At 50.6% G+C, this 16,713-nt stretch overlaps 1 protein-coding gene across 6 annotated transcripts in view; it reads left to right on the forward strand.

The window, feature by feature from the left end:
* The window catches only part of GATB (glutamyl-tRNA amidotransferase subunit B), an 81,083-nt gene that overhangs the window by 57,540 nt on the left and 6,830 nt on the right, over positions 1 to 16,713 (forward strand). For all 6 annotated transcript variants that reach the window (XR_014294785.1, XR_014294786.1, XR_014294787.1 and 3 more), the window contains 2 exons: positions 3,197 to 3,330; positions 10,613 to 10,691. Coding sequence is in view for 3 of the 6 variants with exons in the window: in XM_082629334.1 (XP_082485460.1) it covers positions 3,197 to 3,330; positions 10,613 to 10,691 (213 nt within the window). In the remaining 3 variants the exon portion in view is untranslated. The remainder of the gene's footprint in view (positions 1 to 3,196; positions 3,331 to 10,612; positions 10,692 to 16,713) is intronic.

The following is a 16,713-nucleotide window of genomic DNA, read 5'->3' on the forward strand; positions in this document are numbered from 1 at the left end:
AGGATCCCACATGCCGCGGAGCGGCTGGGCCCGTGAGCCGTGGCCGCTGGGCCTGTGCGTCCGGAGCCTGTGCTCCGCAACGGGAGAGGCCGCAACAGTGAGAGGCCCACATACCGCAAAAATAAATAAATAAATAAATAAATAAATAAATAAATATAGTCCAGCCTTATCCTGCCCTCTCATCAGATTCCCAGGGTGTGTGACTTAGGACAGGAATGGCAGTTGAGAGATCAGCCTTCATCCTCTTGCAGCAAGATAGTCTTCTGGCATTTGGTCATCTCTGAAAGTAGGCTGGAAAAGTCGGCTGCGGGGCACCTGGCTTCAGGGCCCCATGCAAGTGTGGGTCAGGTTCCTTCCCAAAGCAGCAGGGAAGGGAAGGGGAGCCCTCTGCCTTGCCTCACCCCAGCAGTGACCAGCGGACAGACCCACTGGCAGTGGAGGGTTCGTGTCTGCATCCGAGAGGCTGGCCTGGCATTGGCTCTGGGTGTCATGGGATGCTTTGGGAAATTTGATTAAAATGTGAAAAGGACGCTTCCCAGTTAGTCGCAGAGCTGTAAAGAGTGTCTGGTGTTACACAAAAGCCAGGACCAGTTGTCCGTGCCACTTGGGCTATCTTGAAGGAACAGTTTGAGACATAGTCGGCCAGGAGACTTGATGCCCTGTGTAGCTGAAGGTTCAGCTCTGTCTGATGTGGGATAGATGAGTGCTGGCTTGTTGCCTCTGAGAAGGACGTTAAGGGTTCCCTAATGCAGTGGCCTTTCTGCGTTGCTCTTTTTTTTTTGGCTGCCATCACGTGGCTTGTGGGATCTTAGTTCCTCGACGAGGGATTGAACCTGTGCCCTAGTGCAGAGTCCTAACCACTGGACTGCCAGGGAATTCCTGTGCGTTGCTCATAATATGGTTTTCATGTAAGGGAATTAACTGGTCCATTGTTTTCCCGAGAAAACCAGATGGCTGTGCAGCCATGTTCACAGGGACTTCTGAGATCCGGGCCAAGCTTATTAGCATTTGCCAATCTCACAGGAAAACGAAGAAGGCCTTTCCTAGAATGCTGTGTGTTTTTTTCTTGGTAAGCAGGCTTCTGATGTAAAGAGCCCGAGCGGGCAGCCCATGTGTGACTTTGCATCCATCTGTCATTCTCCGGGCGGGGGCAGCTCGGCCTCCTGCAGCCCCGCTGCCCACAGCTCGCCCTGTCACGATCGCAGACTTCCCCGTTCACTGCAGATTGTGTACTGAACCCACATATCCCCCAGTGAAGCACAGCTCCACCTCGGAGAGGCTGCCTCACAGCACTGACACGAAAAGACAAACAGAAATCTGACTTGCCATGTTATCCATCCAACAAAAAAACCACCCAAGGGTAGAGGAATAGATATTCATCACGTCCCAGCAATTCAGCCAGGCCTGTGGGTTCAGTATTTCTAGGTGGATTTAGAAAACCTTTCCTCTGCAAAGCAGTGTCCTCCTCCTGACAGCTCTTTTCACCAGCAGGCCAGCCTCTCTGGGTTAGAACAAAGGGAATCCTGCTTATCTGATTTGGGCCGGTAGCGGGTTTTCTCCCTCTCCAGTGGTTTGTGTGCCATTGTGGAAGTTTGAATACTTTTCCATAAGTTAAACAGAACTTTCTCTTCATGCTGCCTGGATTTGCCTTTATCTGTAGTCAAGCTCTGGCTGCTGAGGTGGCCTCTGCCCAGGTTTGGCGTGAGCAGAATAATACCATCAGCTTGAAAAGAGATTCAGGAAATGATTATGGGATGATTCAGTAGGCTTGTCACCAGAGAATGCAACTGTTATAAAGGGCACGTAGTTTGTTTTTGTTTTTGTTTTTTTACGGAATTTCTACTTTAGCAGCTGTGTGCCTGTGTATATATTATAGCATCTACAATAATGAAACATTGAGAGCACTTTTGTTAGTGTGTCTCACTTCTTCCCAGTATTGTATTTTTACAGAATGTTCTTTTGGTTAATGAAGGTTCTCTGAAAGGGGCGAGGGTGAGAGCCTTACCTGCAGTATAAAGTTAAAAAGGAATATTTTAAGGAAAGTGTGGTTTGATTTGAATTTCAGCAGGTAGGGGAAACCTACTATTTAAAATGCATTTGGAAACTTCAGCCTCCCAGATGTGGGTGGAACATGTTTTTATTTTCCTCACTGAAAAACAAAGGGTGGGGCTTAGCCACATTTCTTGGTTTTGCCAAATCCATCTGAGCAGGCAATGTAGTGTATAATTCAATGAGTGCCTTGGGGATTACTCTTAAGCATAATTGTGGCAATTCCAATATTTAAAGGTGAACATGGTATGATAAAGGGTGAGCGTCCACGTGTGATTTTTTTTAAGAAAAGACAAGGTGATGGGAAACGTTGATTCACTCATCGATGCTAAGCAGGCAGCTGCCATGACCCAGCACTGAGGTAGTTCTAGTCACAGAGAGAACGGGCAGCGTGGCCCCTGACTCACAGAGTTGGTGGTCCAGAGGGGGAGGAACAGGAGGGGCTTCTTCAAGCACGTCTCCTTGTTGAGCCAACCCAGGTGATTGTTTTCACAGAGCGCAGTGAGAGCCAGGATCAGCTGGGCCTCGCTTGGCTCAGGGGCCTGGCACCACCCTCCACCCATCATGTCTAAGTGGGTCACGTGCCTGTGTTCTTACTCATTTTGAAAACGTGAAAACCACTGCTGTCCCCTCTGGGGATGATGTGAAGATGAGTACAGTTACGATCCACTTGTGATTTTTCAGACGTAGAATATTCTGTTTGTTCCTTGGTCTGCTGCTTTCCTCACCTTCTTTTTCTAGCCATCGCTGGGACTTACAGGAGAAGACAGGCCTAGAAAGACACAGGACGGTAAACTCAGGCTAGATATGCTGCTCAGGGATAAAGGTTGTAGGGTAGGGTACCCATGGCGGACACTGAGAGGGCGAATGAGTTTAGGGGATGTCGGGTTTCAGCGTCCTCCGGTCCACAAAGTCCAGGCTGTCTGCAGCGTGTTCATTCCTTTGACAGAATGCTGTGTAAATGCATGGTGACCGTAGCAGAAGTAGTAGAATACTTGCTGTTCACTGAAAGTGATCAGAATTTTCTGGTGACATCTCTGTGTTTGGGGAAGTACCAGTAGATGTCTCAGGGATGCAGAGGGTGACAGTTTCAGAAGGCTGATCTTTCATTTTTGGAGGCTTTATATCATTTTCTTTTTCTTTACAGAATGAAGTTGGCCTACTGGAGTTCTTCCAGAATGTGATCAAAGGAACTAGGGCAGAGCCAAAGACAGTGACTAGTTGGGTCCTCAACACTTTTCTGGGCTTTTTAAAGCAGCAGAACCTTGCCGTCAGTGAGAGGTGAGTGGGGTCTGGGGGCGCCTTTTCCTTTGTGGTGACCTCTGTGTCCAGAAGCAGTTGACACAGGGCAGGGCTGGTGTTCTGCGTTCCTTCTTCCCCTCAGGATCTCCTGACGAGACACAGACATCCCCTGTGCATGTCAGAGTCTAAAGCTGTCCGCCATCCACTTCACATCTGAAAGCTCGTTTATTCCGGTCTCTGACCGTCCACGCTGTCCTTTGTACTGGGCTGGGCTGGGGGCCTACAGATGAGTAAGATGAGGAGTTTCCTACCTGCAGGGCATCCAGAGTGTAAGAAAGCAGACAGTCGGCTCAGTACGATCCCGTTACACCGCAGGTGTGTTCAGGCCACCATGAATGCACAGAAAGGGGACCTGCACCGAGGCTGGGGCGTCAACCAAGCTTTCCCTCAGGAGGGAGAGCGAGTGTCCCTCAGAGACCAGGCCCTGAGGACTTGCCAAGTGGAGGGAGGGTTCCGAGCCTTCTGGACCATAGATGCAATCGTGCGACACTCAGAGACAAGAGGCGTGGCGGGCTCAGGAGGCCCAGAAGCTCCAGGGTGCTCGGAGGGAGCAGGGGAGGTGCCGGGATGGGCAAGGCCACCCGGGAGGCTTCACACGCCTTTGTCAGCAGCTGTCAAAGGCCTGAGAGCGCACGCTCACTCCAGTTGCCCTCTGGGGGGATGGGATGGAAGATGGAGCCGAGGTGGGAAGCCCAGTTGGGTACCTCTTACGGGAGCGCGCGTGCGGAACTCCCCGTGCCTGGGCCCGAGCGCGGTGGGCCAAGATGAGGACAGTGATCTCAAGTCCACACGACTTCCACCTCCCTCTCGTGGGCAGTGGGGTGAGGTGCAGTAGAGCCGTTCAACCTGGTGGGAGGTGAAGGAAGAGGCACAGGTGGGGAGGACACCATGTTCCTTTTGGACATGCAGGGTTTGAGTTGCCTGTGGGACAGACGTCCCCCTCGTGGGGTGACTGATAGGCAGTCAGATAGGTGGGCCTACGTCTGCTGGGAGGCGTCTGGGAGTGTAAATCCGAGAGTTCTCACTTGTTCAAAACTCAGCACGTGTCAATTGAGACTCCGCCCTATGCTAAGTTCTGTGCCGAGCGTGGGGAAAGCCGGTCCACGAGACAGACGCGGTCCCCGTGGTCCTTACAAAGCAGCGAGTTGGGTGCCCTGAGAAGGGGGAGAGAAGAGCTGAGCTCCCTGCTGAGTGAAGGGTGGGCGGGGCCCAGCAGGCCAAGTCCAGCAGGCGCTCCGGGCGTGGAGGGCAGCGTGTGCGCGTGGTTCGAGGGGAGCCCGAGCATGGCATCTCGGGGCAGGCAGTGCACGGTCCAGTATAAGCGGATCGCGGACTCAGCAATGTGTAGACGGTACTGGGAGCCGTCGGAGCAGGTGAGAGCTGTCGGGGAGGATACCGTGTGACCAGGCCTGAGACTCCCTGGACTACCCAAGGAGCATGGGCAGGGAGGGAGGGAGAGAACCAGGAGCACGGGTGTCACAGGAGCCGGAGAAAAGGAGAGTGTGGGGAAGGAGAGAACGAGCAGCAGGTTTACATGTGGGTGCTCATCAGGGGCACACAGGCAGGGGCCCCGCGGGAGGCCGAGCTGTTCTTGGGGAGCGTCGTTGCTGCAGCAACGCCCACGGCCATATGGGGAAGGAGAGCCGGGGAGACAGGCGCGTGCTGACTGATACGCGAGTCCAAAGAGTCGTCTGTGCAGAGAAGTTACCCCGTGCGATGCTGGCTTCATGTTCGGCCTCTTGCTCGCAGTGTGTTTGCACAGGTACCAGCGTGGCCACGTGGCTCTGTTTCACCTCCTCACGTGGCTTCTTACCAGCCGTGACCTTGGATGAGCCACCCTCAGTGCCGTCACTGTAAACGACAGTGATAGTACCTGCCTCCAAGGGTTTTTGAGAGGAAAACGCACGGCGCCCGTGGGCCCTTAGTGTCCGCTTCCTTCTCTATTCCGTGCTGGTATGTGAGGTACCAAAACGATGCCCCCCCGCCCCCGATCCCCAGACTCCCACGGCATCTGTTGCCTGTTTGTCTTTCCTTCTTGTCCTCTCCGGTTTGACCTCTCTACTCAGAAACTTCAGTCTTCACACTGAAAAGCCCGGGCCCATTCAGGCAGAGTTGATGGAGGAGGTATAGCTGTACCGGGGCCTGAAAGGATGGAGAGGTCTTGGTGAAGGAGGGGCCGGGCGACATCTGTGGGGAACCAGGGCATGGGGATGGCGAAGGAGCAGCAGCTTTGGGGGGCGGGGTGGCGGGGGAGCATAGCTGGCAGGAGCAGAGGCTGGAAAATGGCAGAAAAGGACAGTTGACCGTATGACTGGGGTCAGGCCGGAGCATGGAGGGTGTGGAAAGTCGCAGGAGCTGAGCCGTGAATCCGGCGCTGGCCATAGAGCACCCTCTGCAGAGCTCGTGGAGAGCCAAGCAGGACCCCAGCCCGGCCCTTAAGAAGCTCTGTGTCCTGGCGAGGACTGGACTTGTGCACTAACGCTTTTACCTCAAGGCAGAACGGGGTGCTTCTTGTTTAGAACTACTCACAGTGCGGTGCACGCAGAGAGGGACGAGGCCACGTTCACCCGAAAGGCTCTGGGAAGGAGTGGTTGGAGCTTTGGGAGGAGATCTAACTCTTAGCTTTCAAAAGCGTTTTCCACGTTGCTGACTGATTGCTAGAGTCACTGAATTTCAGTCTCAGCAGAGACCTGAGCTGCCTCTGGTTCAGCTCTTTCATTTAGCAGAGGAGGGAATCCAGGCCCCAAGAGGTAAGGTGCACACCTGCTCAGACCGGAAGCCAGCCCCCTGACTTCCAGTCCCGTTTCTCTATATATTGATCTGTGACATGAGGGGTTTGCTAACAACCATTTTAGGAGCTTCTACAGGAGCTGAGATTGATACATTAGCCTGTCAAGGGAACTTGGAGCCTCTGGTATTTATCCAAACAATTCGTAAGCACTAGAGTCTTAAGAACTCCAAGGGGGGCTTCCCTGGTAGCGCAGTGGTTAAGAATCTGCCTGCCAATGCAGGGGACACGGGTTCGAGCCCTGGTCTGGGAAGACCCCACGTGCCGCGGAGCAACGAAGCCCGTGCGTCACAACTACTGAGCCTGCGCTCTACAGCCTGCGAGCCACAACTACTGAAGCCCGTGTGCCTAGAGCCCGTGCTCCACAACAAGAGAAGCCACCGCAACGAGGAACCCACGCACCGCAATGAAGAGTAGCCCCCACTCGCCGCAACTAGAGAAAGCCTGTGCGCAGCAACGAAGACCCAACACAGCCAAAAATAAATAAATAAAATGAATAAATGTATCAAAGAAAAAAAGAACTCCAAGGATACCAAACTGTAAATAAAAGTGTGCTTGGTTGTTCCAAAGTCAAGTAAGGAGGAAGCTAAGCAACAGTTCTGTGCTAGAGTTTACGTAGAACAGGAACTGAACAGGAAACAAGCTCTGTGTAGCAGCTCTCACAGTCTGCACAGTTCAGGCAACCATTGCCTGGGCTGCATATACCGGCCTCACCTGGAGCAAACATTAACCAGTGAGCAGCCTCGGCAGCTGGGCTAACGTTTCCAAAGCCTAGAAGAGCAGTAGCTGCCAAGCTAGCAGTAATCTCATGATGACACCAGGCAGGGGACACTCCAGGGATCGCGTTGGCAGGAGGTGAGTTTGCAAGTGAGCGTTCATCTTTAAAGACCCCTGAGAAGACTGGTGTTTAAAGGGTCTGGCCAGAAAAGTGCTTGTTGAACTTGGCTTTTTCATTATTTTGAGTATATTGCTTGTTTGGTTTATAACTCATAACTGTTCATACCAGGTTTGATTTAGTTAGGGAAGTGGAAGTTACTGATTCCCTGACCAAGTACGTCCTGGTAATATCAGGCCGGTGCGGCTGTCCAGTTGTTCACTCCAGCCGAGGGCCTGAACTTGCGGGTCAGCTGCGGGCAGCAGCTCCTGAGGCGCTAGGAAACCAGGGAAGGCCTTTGAGCTGAGAAGGGGCTGAGGCTGACAGGAGGATTAGTCCGGCAGCGTGATATGCGGGGCAGCGTCCAAGAATGGGATGTAGGAGGTGGGAGCCTGTTAGAGGTCACAGCCGCAGGCCTGTTTGTATACAGCCTGTGAGCTAAGGAGGATTATTACCTCGTATATTTAGAAACCAAAACAAAGACTACATGACCGAGACCCGGTGTGTCGCACAGAGCCTTAAAGATTTGCTCTCTGGCGCCTTCCAGAAGTTTGCCGACCCCTGGCTTAGAACATGTGTGGGGAGACAGGAGCCCAGGCCACTCCTGGCCAGCGGGAAGAGGTGGAGGAGGGCACTCGAGGGAGGAGAGAATGGGAGGCCCAGGGAGGAGGGGTTTTCTCAGGGGTGCGGCAGGGTGGGAAGCTATTATGTTTGGTAACTAGTGAGGGGAGGTGATTTTAAAAGAACAGCATCTACAGAGGGATAGGGTTGGGATCCAAACAGCAAGGGCAGACAGTAGCCACTGATGCTCTTCATTGGTAAAATAATAATAATAATAATAAGGTCAGGCAGAAGCAAGTGACTGCAAGATCACTTGGAGGTACTGTCAAGACAGGGCAGATCTGAGCACTTGTGAAGGTGTGGGGTTAAAGCCGCAGGAGGGAGGAACCCAGCATCCAAGTAGGATGCGTAGCAGTGGCAGGTGATGCAGGCAAGAGCATGGGTCCAGGGGGCTGTCTGATGGAAGAGGAGGAGGCGGGCACCCTAGAAAATTCTGAGCCTTCCATCAGCGGATGACCTTATGATGTGGGAGGTGAGGGTCCGTGCTGAGAAGGGGCGTGGGAAGGAGACGCTCTAGAACAGCAGCTTGGGTGGGAGTGCCAGGCAGGGACGCTGAGACATTAGCAAGATGAGCAGGATTGCTGAGCAGCCACCTAGGTGTCTGTGTCTCCCTGTCTTTCTCCACGAGCCTCTGCATCCCATGAGCTTGGGCCTAAAATGAGCTTGGGGGTTGCGACGGGCGGCACGTTTCACAGGAACGGGGGTGGCTGTGGAGGTGTCAGGGTGTCTGCTTCCAGAATCCAGGCTGGGGGTGGAGTCGTGATCCCATAAGAGCTCCAGGGGACTGGGTGAAGTTGGAAGGCTTGAGAGATGCCATTTCCCCTCGTCTGCAGATGCGCCAGGCTGGGGATGGGAGACTAGCCTTCCACGTTGGGCTCTTCTTTAGTGGACACACACCCACGGCCCAGAAACCAGTGTGATCTGACAGCAGCCAATCAGTAGCTTGTGCTTCTGCTGCCGTTCTGTTCCAAATCGGCCAATTTATTTGTTTAACCTGATGAGGGGGGCCTTTCAAGGCCAGGGTGACAGGTCCTGATCTTTGTCATCGTCTTACTGGAGGTGAGCCCTGGCACAGCTGGAATTAGTAGACGCAGTGTCCCAGCCATCCCTGTTGGGGGGAAGGAGTCTGTGACACAGATACTGCTGACCTACTATGTGTCGAGCACTGTGGGTACAAAAGGGCGATCGAGAAATCCCAAGTCAGTGGAGATACTTCCTAGTGAATGAAGGTCATTGGATGAAAGGCAAAGTATTTTTAGTCATGCTGTATTCTATTTCTGTCCTCACATCCCTTTATCATCAGCTCGTGTGGGAGTGGGGACCCTTTTGTTTGCAGGCTTGAGAAATCTAGTTCAACCTCAGTGCTTATTACAGGTTCTACACACAGTCTACACTCTAATTGGCCTTTACATTTACTAGGATCGTAGAACATCCAAGAAACCTGACTTTTTAAAACAACCTGGATTCTTTATTACTTGTCAGTAGGGTGGGAAGTTAGAGAAAGGGTGTCTTGATTTCCCAGCCCTTTGCCCCTCGTCCTGCTGAGATTTAATCAGGGTGGTCCAGACACTCTGCAAACCTAATATCCTCTTGGATTGATCTTTTATCCATACTTCGGGATAAGCAGACACTTGCAGGACAGTGGGCCGCCTCTGTGTGTCAGCTGCCTCACGTGAACAGCCCTGTGAGGTTTCACTGCACCTGAGTCAGACCTGGTGCACTTGCACTCGGTTGGCCTGGAATTCCGGGAAATTGGCGTAGGGGCTAAGCAGTAGTTTCCTTTTTACTATCTAAGAGCTTAACAAAGAAATTAATAGTGAGTGATGGGAACTGAGAGTTAAACAGAAGGTGTTTTCAAGTAGTGTTAAACGTTCCAGAAGCTTTCATTTACACAGACACACTAACGTGCTATTTATAAGTCATTCCAGTCTATTTAAAACTGGTCCCCTCATGACCTCAGACAGACAGAGTTTCATTAGTCTAGTTGCTGCATGTGTTTAAAAGTAGCAAAACCGTGTATTTTAAAAGAAATAGTCTGTAATTCAGTCTTTCCACTAATCCTAGGCACCCACCTCCCCCTTCACCCCAGAATGTCAATTAATGACTCTTTAGGCCTTTGGTTGCCTCTCGTCCTTTTATATCATGGGATCTTGGCAAATAAGTCCCTTCCTAGAAGTGTAGGCATAATGAATTCCAGGCCCTTCTGTGAGAAGCTGTTGAGAGCCTGCGGGAGAGAGCAGTATGTGGGTGCCCATGAGGATGGCTGACAACATGGCTGGTAGTCACCGCGTCCCTAAAAGACAAGCTCTTACGATTAAAAAGAATTTAATATTTGCACAAAAACACTCGAAAACTGGCCTTGTTAGCTGTTTTGTTTGAAGTAATTTTTAGGCTGATCTTTCAGTCGAAAATGTTTAATTACTGGGTTTTGGTTTTTTTCTCTTCTTGTCATGGTTCATGAAGTTTGCAGCCACCTCCTTTTTTTGACTAATTAAACTGAGCAGTTGTCTGTCACTACAACTTCTGCCAAACTACGGTTACTGTTGGGTAGTAAAATAAAGAAAAACAACACTGGTCACAAAAATGTGTTCTATCCTAAAGTACAAAATAACTGGGCTTCCCTGGTGGCGCAGTGGTTGAGAGTCCGCCTGCCGATGCAGGGGACACGGGTTCGTGCCCCGGTCCGGGAAGATCCCACATGCCGCGGAGCGGCTGGGCCCGTGAGCCGTGGCCGCTGAGCCTGCGCTCCACAGCGGGAGAGGCCACAACAGTGAGAGGCCCGCGTACCGAAAAAAAAATAATAATAATAAATAAATAAATAAATAACATAGAGCCTAACTGGCCTGTTACTTTTATTCCTGGGTGTGGATTTAATTATTCAAACCTTCAAAATCACGTGCTTTGATTTTAAATAACCATAAATGCATACACCGACAGTGAAATGTACATGTTTCTTCTCTCCTTTTTGGGGCTGCTAGTCCTGTCACACCCTCTGCCCTGGCTGAGCTGCTTGACCTGCTGGACAGGAAAGCCATCTCTTCATCCGCAGCTAAACAGGTATGTCCCCACCTCCCAAAGGGTCTGACCACCCTGCCAGCCCCGTACATGTTTTATGTGAAACTCAAATGCCATCACTAAGTGAATTTCATCTTTGAAGTATTAAATGCTTCTAAGTGCTATTTTTATACTGAGAGGTAGAAACATTATTTTAGCAAATGAAATAAAGCCAGTACTATGTATGACGCAGGTAATTTGCTTCTCATCTTTGCTAACCAGACGGAGTAGTTGTTTGACTTTGCCCGAAATGTTTCCCAAACATTTGTTTATGTGAAAGGCGGGCCCTGAAGCTCCTGGGGGCTTCGGCCTGTGCGCTTCCCCCGTGGCCTGTGTGGCCGACACTGCTCCCTGGCCCTTGTCCTCCCTCTCCCGTCCTCTACAGCCTCCCACCCAGTACCAGGGGCTCGTTTGTCTTGTCACGTGGTTGCCCCTGAAAGTCAGTCTTCCAGCAAGAAGGGTGAGGCCAGAGAGACTGCCTCCCACTTAGTAGATCCAGTTTGACACATAGGCCCAGTGTGTGAAAACCCAGAAAAATAGCATCCTCATCAAAGACGGCCCTCCGCCTCACCTCCAGCCCCACCTGACGGTCTCAGGTGGGCGCAAGGTCCCTGGAACTCAGACAACTCTTACAAATAAGCACCCAGAAGGATAAAGAACACCAAGGCGGCCGCCTGATCTCGACTTGAGATATCACAGCTGTCAGTTCTTCAGCCAGTAACTTAATGTTATTTTAATGGTGCCTTTGGCATTTAATATTTATACATGTCCTCAGTAGTGGCAGGTTACACAGTGAGGCTTTGGAAAAGCGGCTGCTTTTGGCTAATTACGAGGCACCATGGAGCATACACCCAGCTCTGTGCTGTGAAACTGGGGATGGGAACTAATAAAGGCTCTGTTTACCCACCACCAAGTGAGGCTGTCAAGTATAGGGACTGCGCCACATTTAGGAAAGGGTTTTTGTTGCCTGGATGTCAGAGGAATACAAATGTTTATGACAGTGCTTAGCAGTAGCAGAATGATTAGATGGCCTGAGGGCAGAAAGAAACTGTATATACACATAAGAGCAAATGAATTGTTGTATTTGAAACCAAAGAGGAAAAAAACCTTCTCCTTCCTACTCCTCCTGCCCCAGCAAAGAAAACCTAGGGCAGATAATATGTTAGGTTCAGAGGGGAGAGACTAGAACTGCTGGGGGATGCTGACAGCTGGGTTCAGATACAGATAGAGACATTTTTGGATTCTGTCGGCTTCCAGCGTGTTTAAACGAGGTGGGGTGAATCCTGGCTTCTGTAAGGCAATCACAGAACCAAAATAAAAGTCTGATTGTGTGTCCCATGAGGGCATCTCCCTTATACACCACTGCCTTAGGGGATTTGCTTTTTAATTTTTCTACCTTGTTTTCTGTTTTGTAAAAAAATCGCTGATCTTCTGGTGGAAAAAAAATGGTATTTGTTCATTGTAACAAACTTAAGTAATGCTGAAAAATATAAAGATTTTCCAATTCTACCACCTTGAAATAACTACCATTAACACTGGGTGAATGGGACTTCCCTGGCGGTCCAGTGGTTAAGACTCCGCGCTTCCATTGCAGGGGGCGTGGGTTCAATCCCTGCTCGGGGAACTAAGATTCCACATGCTGCATGGCGTGGCCAAAAAATTTAAAAAATTAAAAATATATATATATATTGGGTGAACATCATCCCAGGCAGCTTTCTGTGCATACATACAGTTAGTAGGATGGATTGTGGGCTGGGCAGACAGGAGCTTAGAAAAATAAGGCTTTTGAAAATAAGAGGTTTTAGTGTACTGTTTTTTAGTTTTACTTTTTAAGAAGTGTGCAGTTCATTGGTTTTTAGTATAGTCACAAGGTTATAACCATCACCACTATCTAATTCCAGAACATTTTCATCACTGCAAAACCATAACCCTGCATCCAATTAGCAGTTTCGCCCCATTAACCCCTTACCCTAGGCAACTGCTAATCTACTGTCTGTCTCTATGGATTGGCCTAGTCTGGACATTTGAGATAAATGGACTCATACAATATGTGGCCTTTTGTGTCTGGCTTCTTTCGCCTACTAGTGTCATGTTTTCAAAGTCCAGTACTTCATGCCTTCTTATGGCTAAAGACTATCCCATCCTGTGGACAGAACCACATTTTGTCTACCATTCATCAGTAAGTGGACGCTTGTGTTGTTTCCTGTTCTTGGCTCTTATGAATAATGCTGCTTTGAACACATATGTACAGGGTTTTGTTGGCGCATATGTTTTCAAATTTCTTGGGGCTGTACCTATAGGAATGGAATCTCTGGGTCATGTGGTAATTGTATGTTGAACATTTTGAGGACCTGCCGGACTGTTTTCCAAATGGGCTGCACCATTTTACAGTCCCGTCAGCAGTGTGTGAGGGTTCCAGTTTCTCCACATCCCCGCCAGCCCTTGTAATTGTCCTGCTTTTTGATGGTTGTCATCCTAGTAGGTGTGAAGTAGTAGCTCATGGTGAATTGATTTGCATTTCCCTGATGACTAATTACATTGAGCGTCCTTTTTATTTTTAGAGTCTACTGTAAAATGTAACACATAAATGTGTTATAATTAATTTTTACTGAATCTGACAGAGGAATCCAAGTAGGCCTTAGGCTTTAGAAACCCTGTGAGACAGAACGACTCTGGTTCCACTGGTTACTGGTGTTTCCTCTGACAGAACTGGAAGAGGTCCTACTAGTGACTGAATAACCGGGAGATGAGAAAGCACGTTGACTGAGAAAATGACTCCTAAGGATGACAGATACGCAGAAAGAGCCATCCTGCCCTGAGAACGTTCTGAACTCCAAAGACTCTCCCACTTTACGTCTAATTTATTATTAATCCACCTCTTGCCATCCGGCTCTCCCTTCCATGATTGTCCATTATTTTCATCCTTGACACATTTCACTGCACCTTCCCCCCAGGTGTCCCAACAGTGTTTCTGAGGTTTACAAACCTCATCCCCTCAGCTCCCTGGGCCCCAGGGGAGTTAAGAGGTTGCTGCCGTGAGGCAGCCCCGTCTTTCAGAAACAGAAACTCAAAGATTATCACCCTGAGCAACCTCCTGGCAACTGTAGACAAAAGCACCCGGGCTCCTCTCACAGGATCCGGTTCTGTCTAGTGAAGGAGCCCCTGTCTCCTGCCCTCGCCAAGGACAGGGCACACCACACTCCCACCTGCAGAATCACAACACCCCTGCAGCTAGCATGCCAGGGTCCTGAGCCTCTGGGGACTCGGAGGCCCCGGGCATTGTCCAGACTGCTGGCCAGCCAGGCCCCAGGGGAAATCACCCCAGATGCCTACGCGTGTCCTCTGTGCGAGCCTGGAGTAGGTGCAGACGGTCCACCGTCTCCCAAGGATTTTCCCTCTAGTGCTTCCTGTGGGACCAGGCTGGACTGGGATTCCACAGAGATGGAAGTCGAATCATAACACGCGAATGTGCCATTTAAGCAATTTCCTCTTGTCTACTTTGGGGCCTACTTTAAACAGAAATCACCAAAAACCTTTTAATGTAGAAAATGTTACGTCGTGCAGTAAAACTTACGAATGATTTGATGTCTTTTTCTCCCTTTGAGTGTGCCAGTTCTTTGCACACTTTCCCGTGCCCTGCTTCTCTTAAGGGCCTAGATTGATGTCTGTGCCTTTCTAGAAGAATGACCTTTCACGATACGTGCCTTTGCCCAGAGGGGCCCCTCTCTGTCTGTCTGTCTGTCCGTCCCTCCCTCCCCACCTCTCCAGTCTTTCCGCCACCCTCGGACCCCGGAAGCCCCACAGGCAGGGACAGGCCAGCAGCCTGTGTGCTCTCCTCCTGTCCTTCCCTCCAGATTCTTTAAAAATAGCTCTAGCTAGAGAAATGGTTGGCTAGTAGTTAGGAGGGCGTGTGCTCGGTCGCCAGGAACCGAAGCCTGAGTTTCCGCCCCATGCGTCAGAGCCGGCTTCGGTGGTCGGGGTGTGATCGGGGGTCCCCAGCTTGCAGTACTCCCAACCCCGGTGGCCATTTATTAACCCAGATGACCGGCCCTGCACCAGGACCCCCTTGTGATGTGGTCCATCTTGGGTGAGCAGTAGCAGGCCTGGGAGCTGCACGCCTGGCCAGAAACAATTGTACTTCGATAGCACTTCCCAGGGTGGTGATTAAACACAGACAAAAGCTGAGGATTTATGCCGCAGCACGAGGCTGGCAAGCACAGAGCCACGATGTCTGCAGCCAGGAGGCCCGGGGAGGCCGCAGAGTCTGGCCTGGAGGCGGCCGGGCCCCCTTTAGTGGCTCCCGCCCTGCTGGGCTACAGCCAGGAGGGCACAATCTGTGCCTTAAATAGGAACAAGCAGAGGATTGGATTCTGGAATCCACTGTGTCAGCCCAGGGGTGCTAATTTGGGAAGTGAGTGAGCTGATGTGTCTCACTCTGGGAGTGGGAGAACCGTGCAGCCACCGGGCATTTGCTCCTGGAGGCTGCCGAGGTGTGCTTCCCTAGGTCACTCCTTGGTACCCCTCCCCAGTCTCCCAGGGAGCAGCCAGCCTCTCCGCGTGTCGAAGCATCGTCCCAGCCTCGTCCTGCTTTTCCTTCTGGAAGGTGTGGTTCGGCCTTTGGTCCCTGCCTGCCTCAGTTGCCTTTATTCTTATGATTTTGGCCCAAGCAGATCCAACCAGTGTTTGGGCCTGTCGGGTCCCAGCTGTATTGGGTGCCAGGCAAAGGCTGACCCCTGGGTGGCCAGCTCAGCTCTGCACTTTCAGCCACAGTGGCTGCAGGGGCCTATGACCGCCAGGTGTTCAGCTCCTCCCAGGCCTGGGCTGCAAGCAGCGTCCACCCCTGCCAGGCTTTCCTGTAGAGAGTTGCTGCATAGATTCTCATAAATCACTCTTGCAGGTGATTTCTGTTATAAGCTAGGGATCTGATCTCTCTTGAGATCTCCATTCTCTCTTCCTGAATGTTGGACATTTTCAACTAGAAACTTTTTTAGGAGACTCTGCAGATGAACAAAATAAACACTGGTCAAAATCCACCAGTGGGGGGTCATTTAAGTAAATCATGATGAATATTAGATTTTTTTGTTAATACAACAAAGTACTTCTGTAATCAGTGAAACAGAAGCAGGTTACAAATTGTATATGTGCTGTGATCACAGTTATGTTACAAAACAGAAAGAAAACCAGGGAAGGTTTTCTTATACCAGTATACCAGAATACTAACATTGGTCACCTTGAGGGGATGGGAATCGGGTAAGATTTCTCTTTGTCTTTTCTGTATTTCCTCCCTTTTTTCCTACAGTGAACACGTATTGAATTTTATAATTAGGAACAATGTTTTAAAATTGTAAGTCTTATTCAAGAGAAATAAATCTATCAGGGAAAGGGGGCAGAGAAGCTCTTCAGACGCTGAGTCTTATCCGCATCACACATTGTCTGTTCTCCGGTTCCTGTGCTGTGCGCGCGCCATCAGTACGTCCGCTGAGAGCAGGGGAGGTTCTTACCCACTGTGTGCCCCTCTCTCCTCAATGCCTTTCTCATTGTCGGCTGAATACACATTTGAAGAATTGAGTTGGAGGCACTTATGTTCAGTATTTTTCTAAGAGCGGGACAGGTCTGCGTACGTGGCCAGGGCTGTGTGGTGGTCGCCAGAGTGTGCCCTGTAGGCGCGCTTTCGGAAGGATGCCCCAGAGACGCCTGTGGGCCACGGTCACCGTGGGCGCCTGACAGCCGAGCTGAAGGCACACTGCTCTGGGCAGAGGGGCTCCTGGCTGGAAAGTGCTCAGTGCCGACTGCTGGCTGAGACGGGGATCCCCTCCCCTTCCAGCTCACACTAGAGAAACAGGCACCATGGAAAACTGCCCTGGGTCATCCCTTCTTTACAAATGTCTTCCTTTTTTCTAACTTTATTAAGTTTGGGAATTGGTTATCTTTTTAAGTAGAAAAATACCCACACCGTCAACTGCTAATTATCCTAGCCAGGTTCGGGGCCACATCCACCTGTGGGGATGGATGTGGTAAGCCTTGG

Source organism: Mesoplodon mirus, assembly GCF_964341445.2.
Source record: "Mesoplodon mirus genome assembly, chromosome: 2".
Taxonomy (NCBI): Eukaryota; Metazoa; Chordata; class Mammalia; order Artiodactyla; family Ziphiidae; genus Mesoplodon; species Mesoplodon mirus.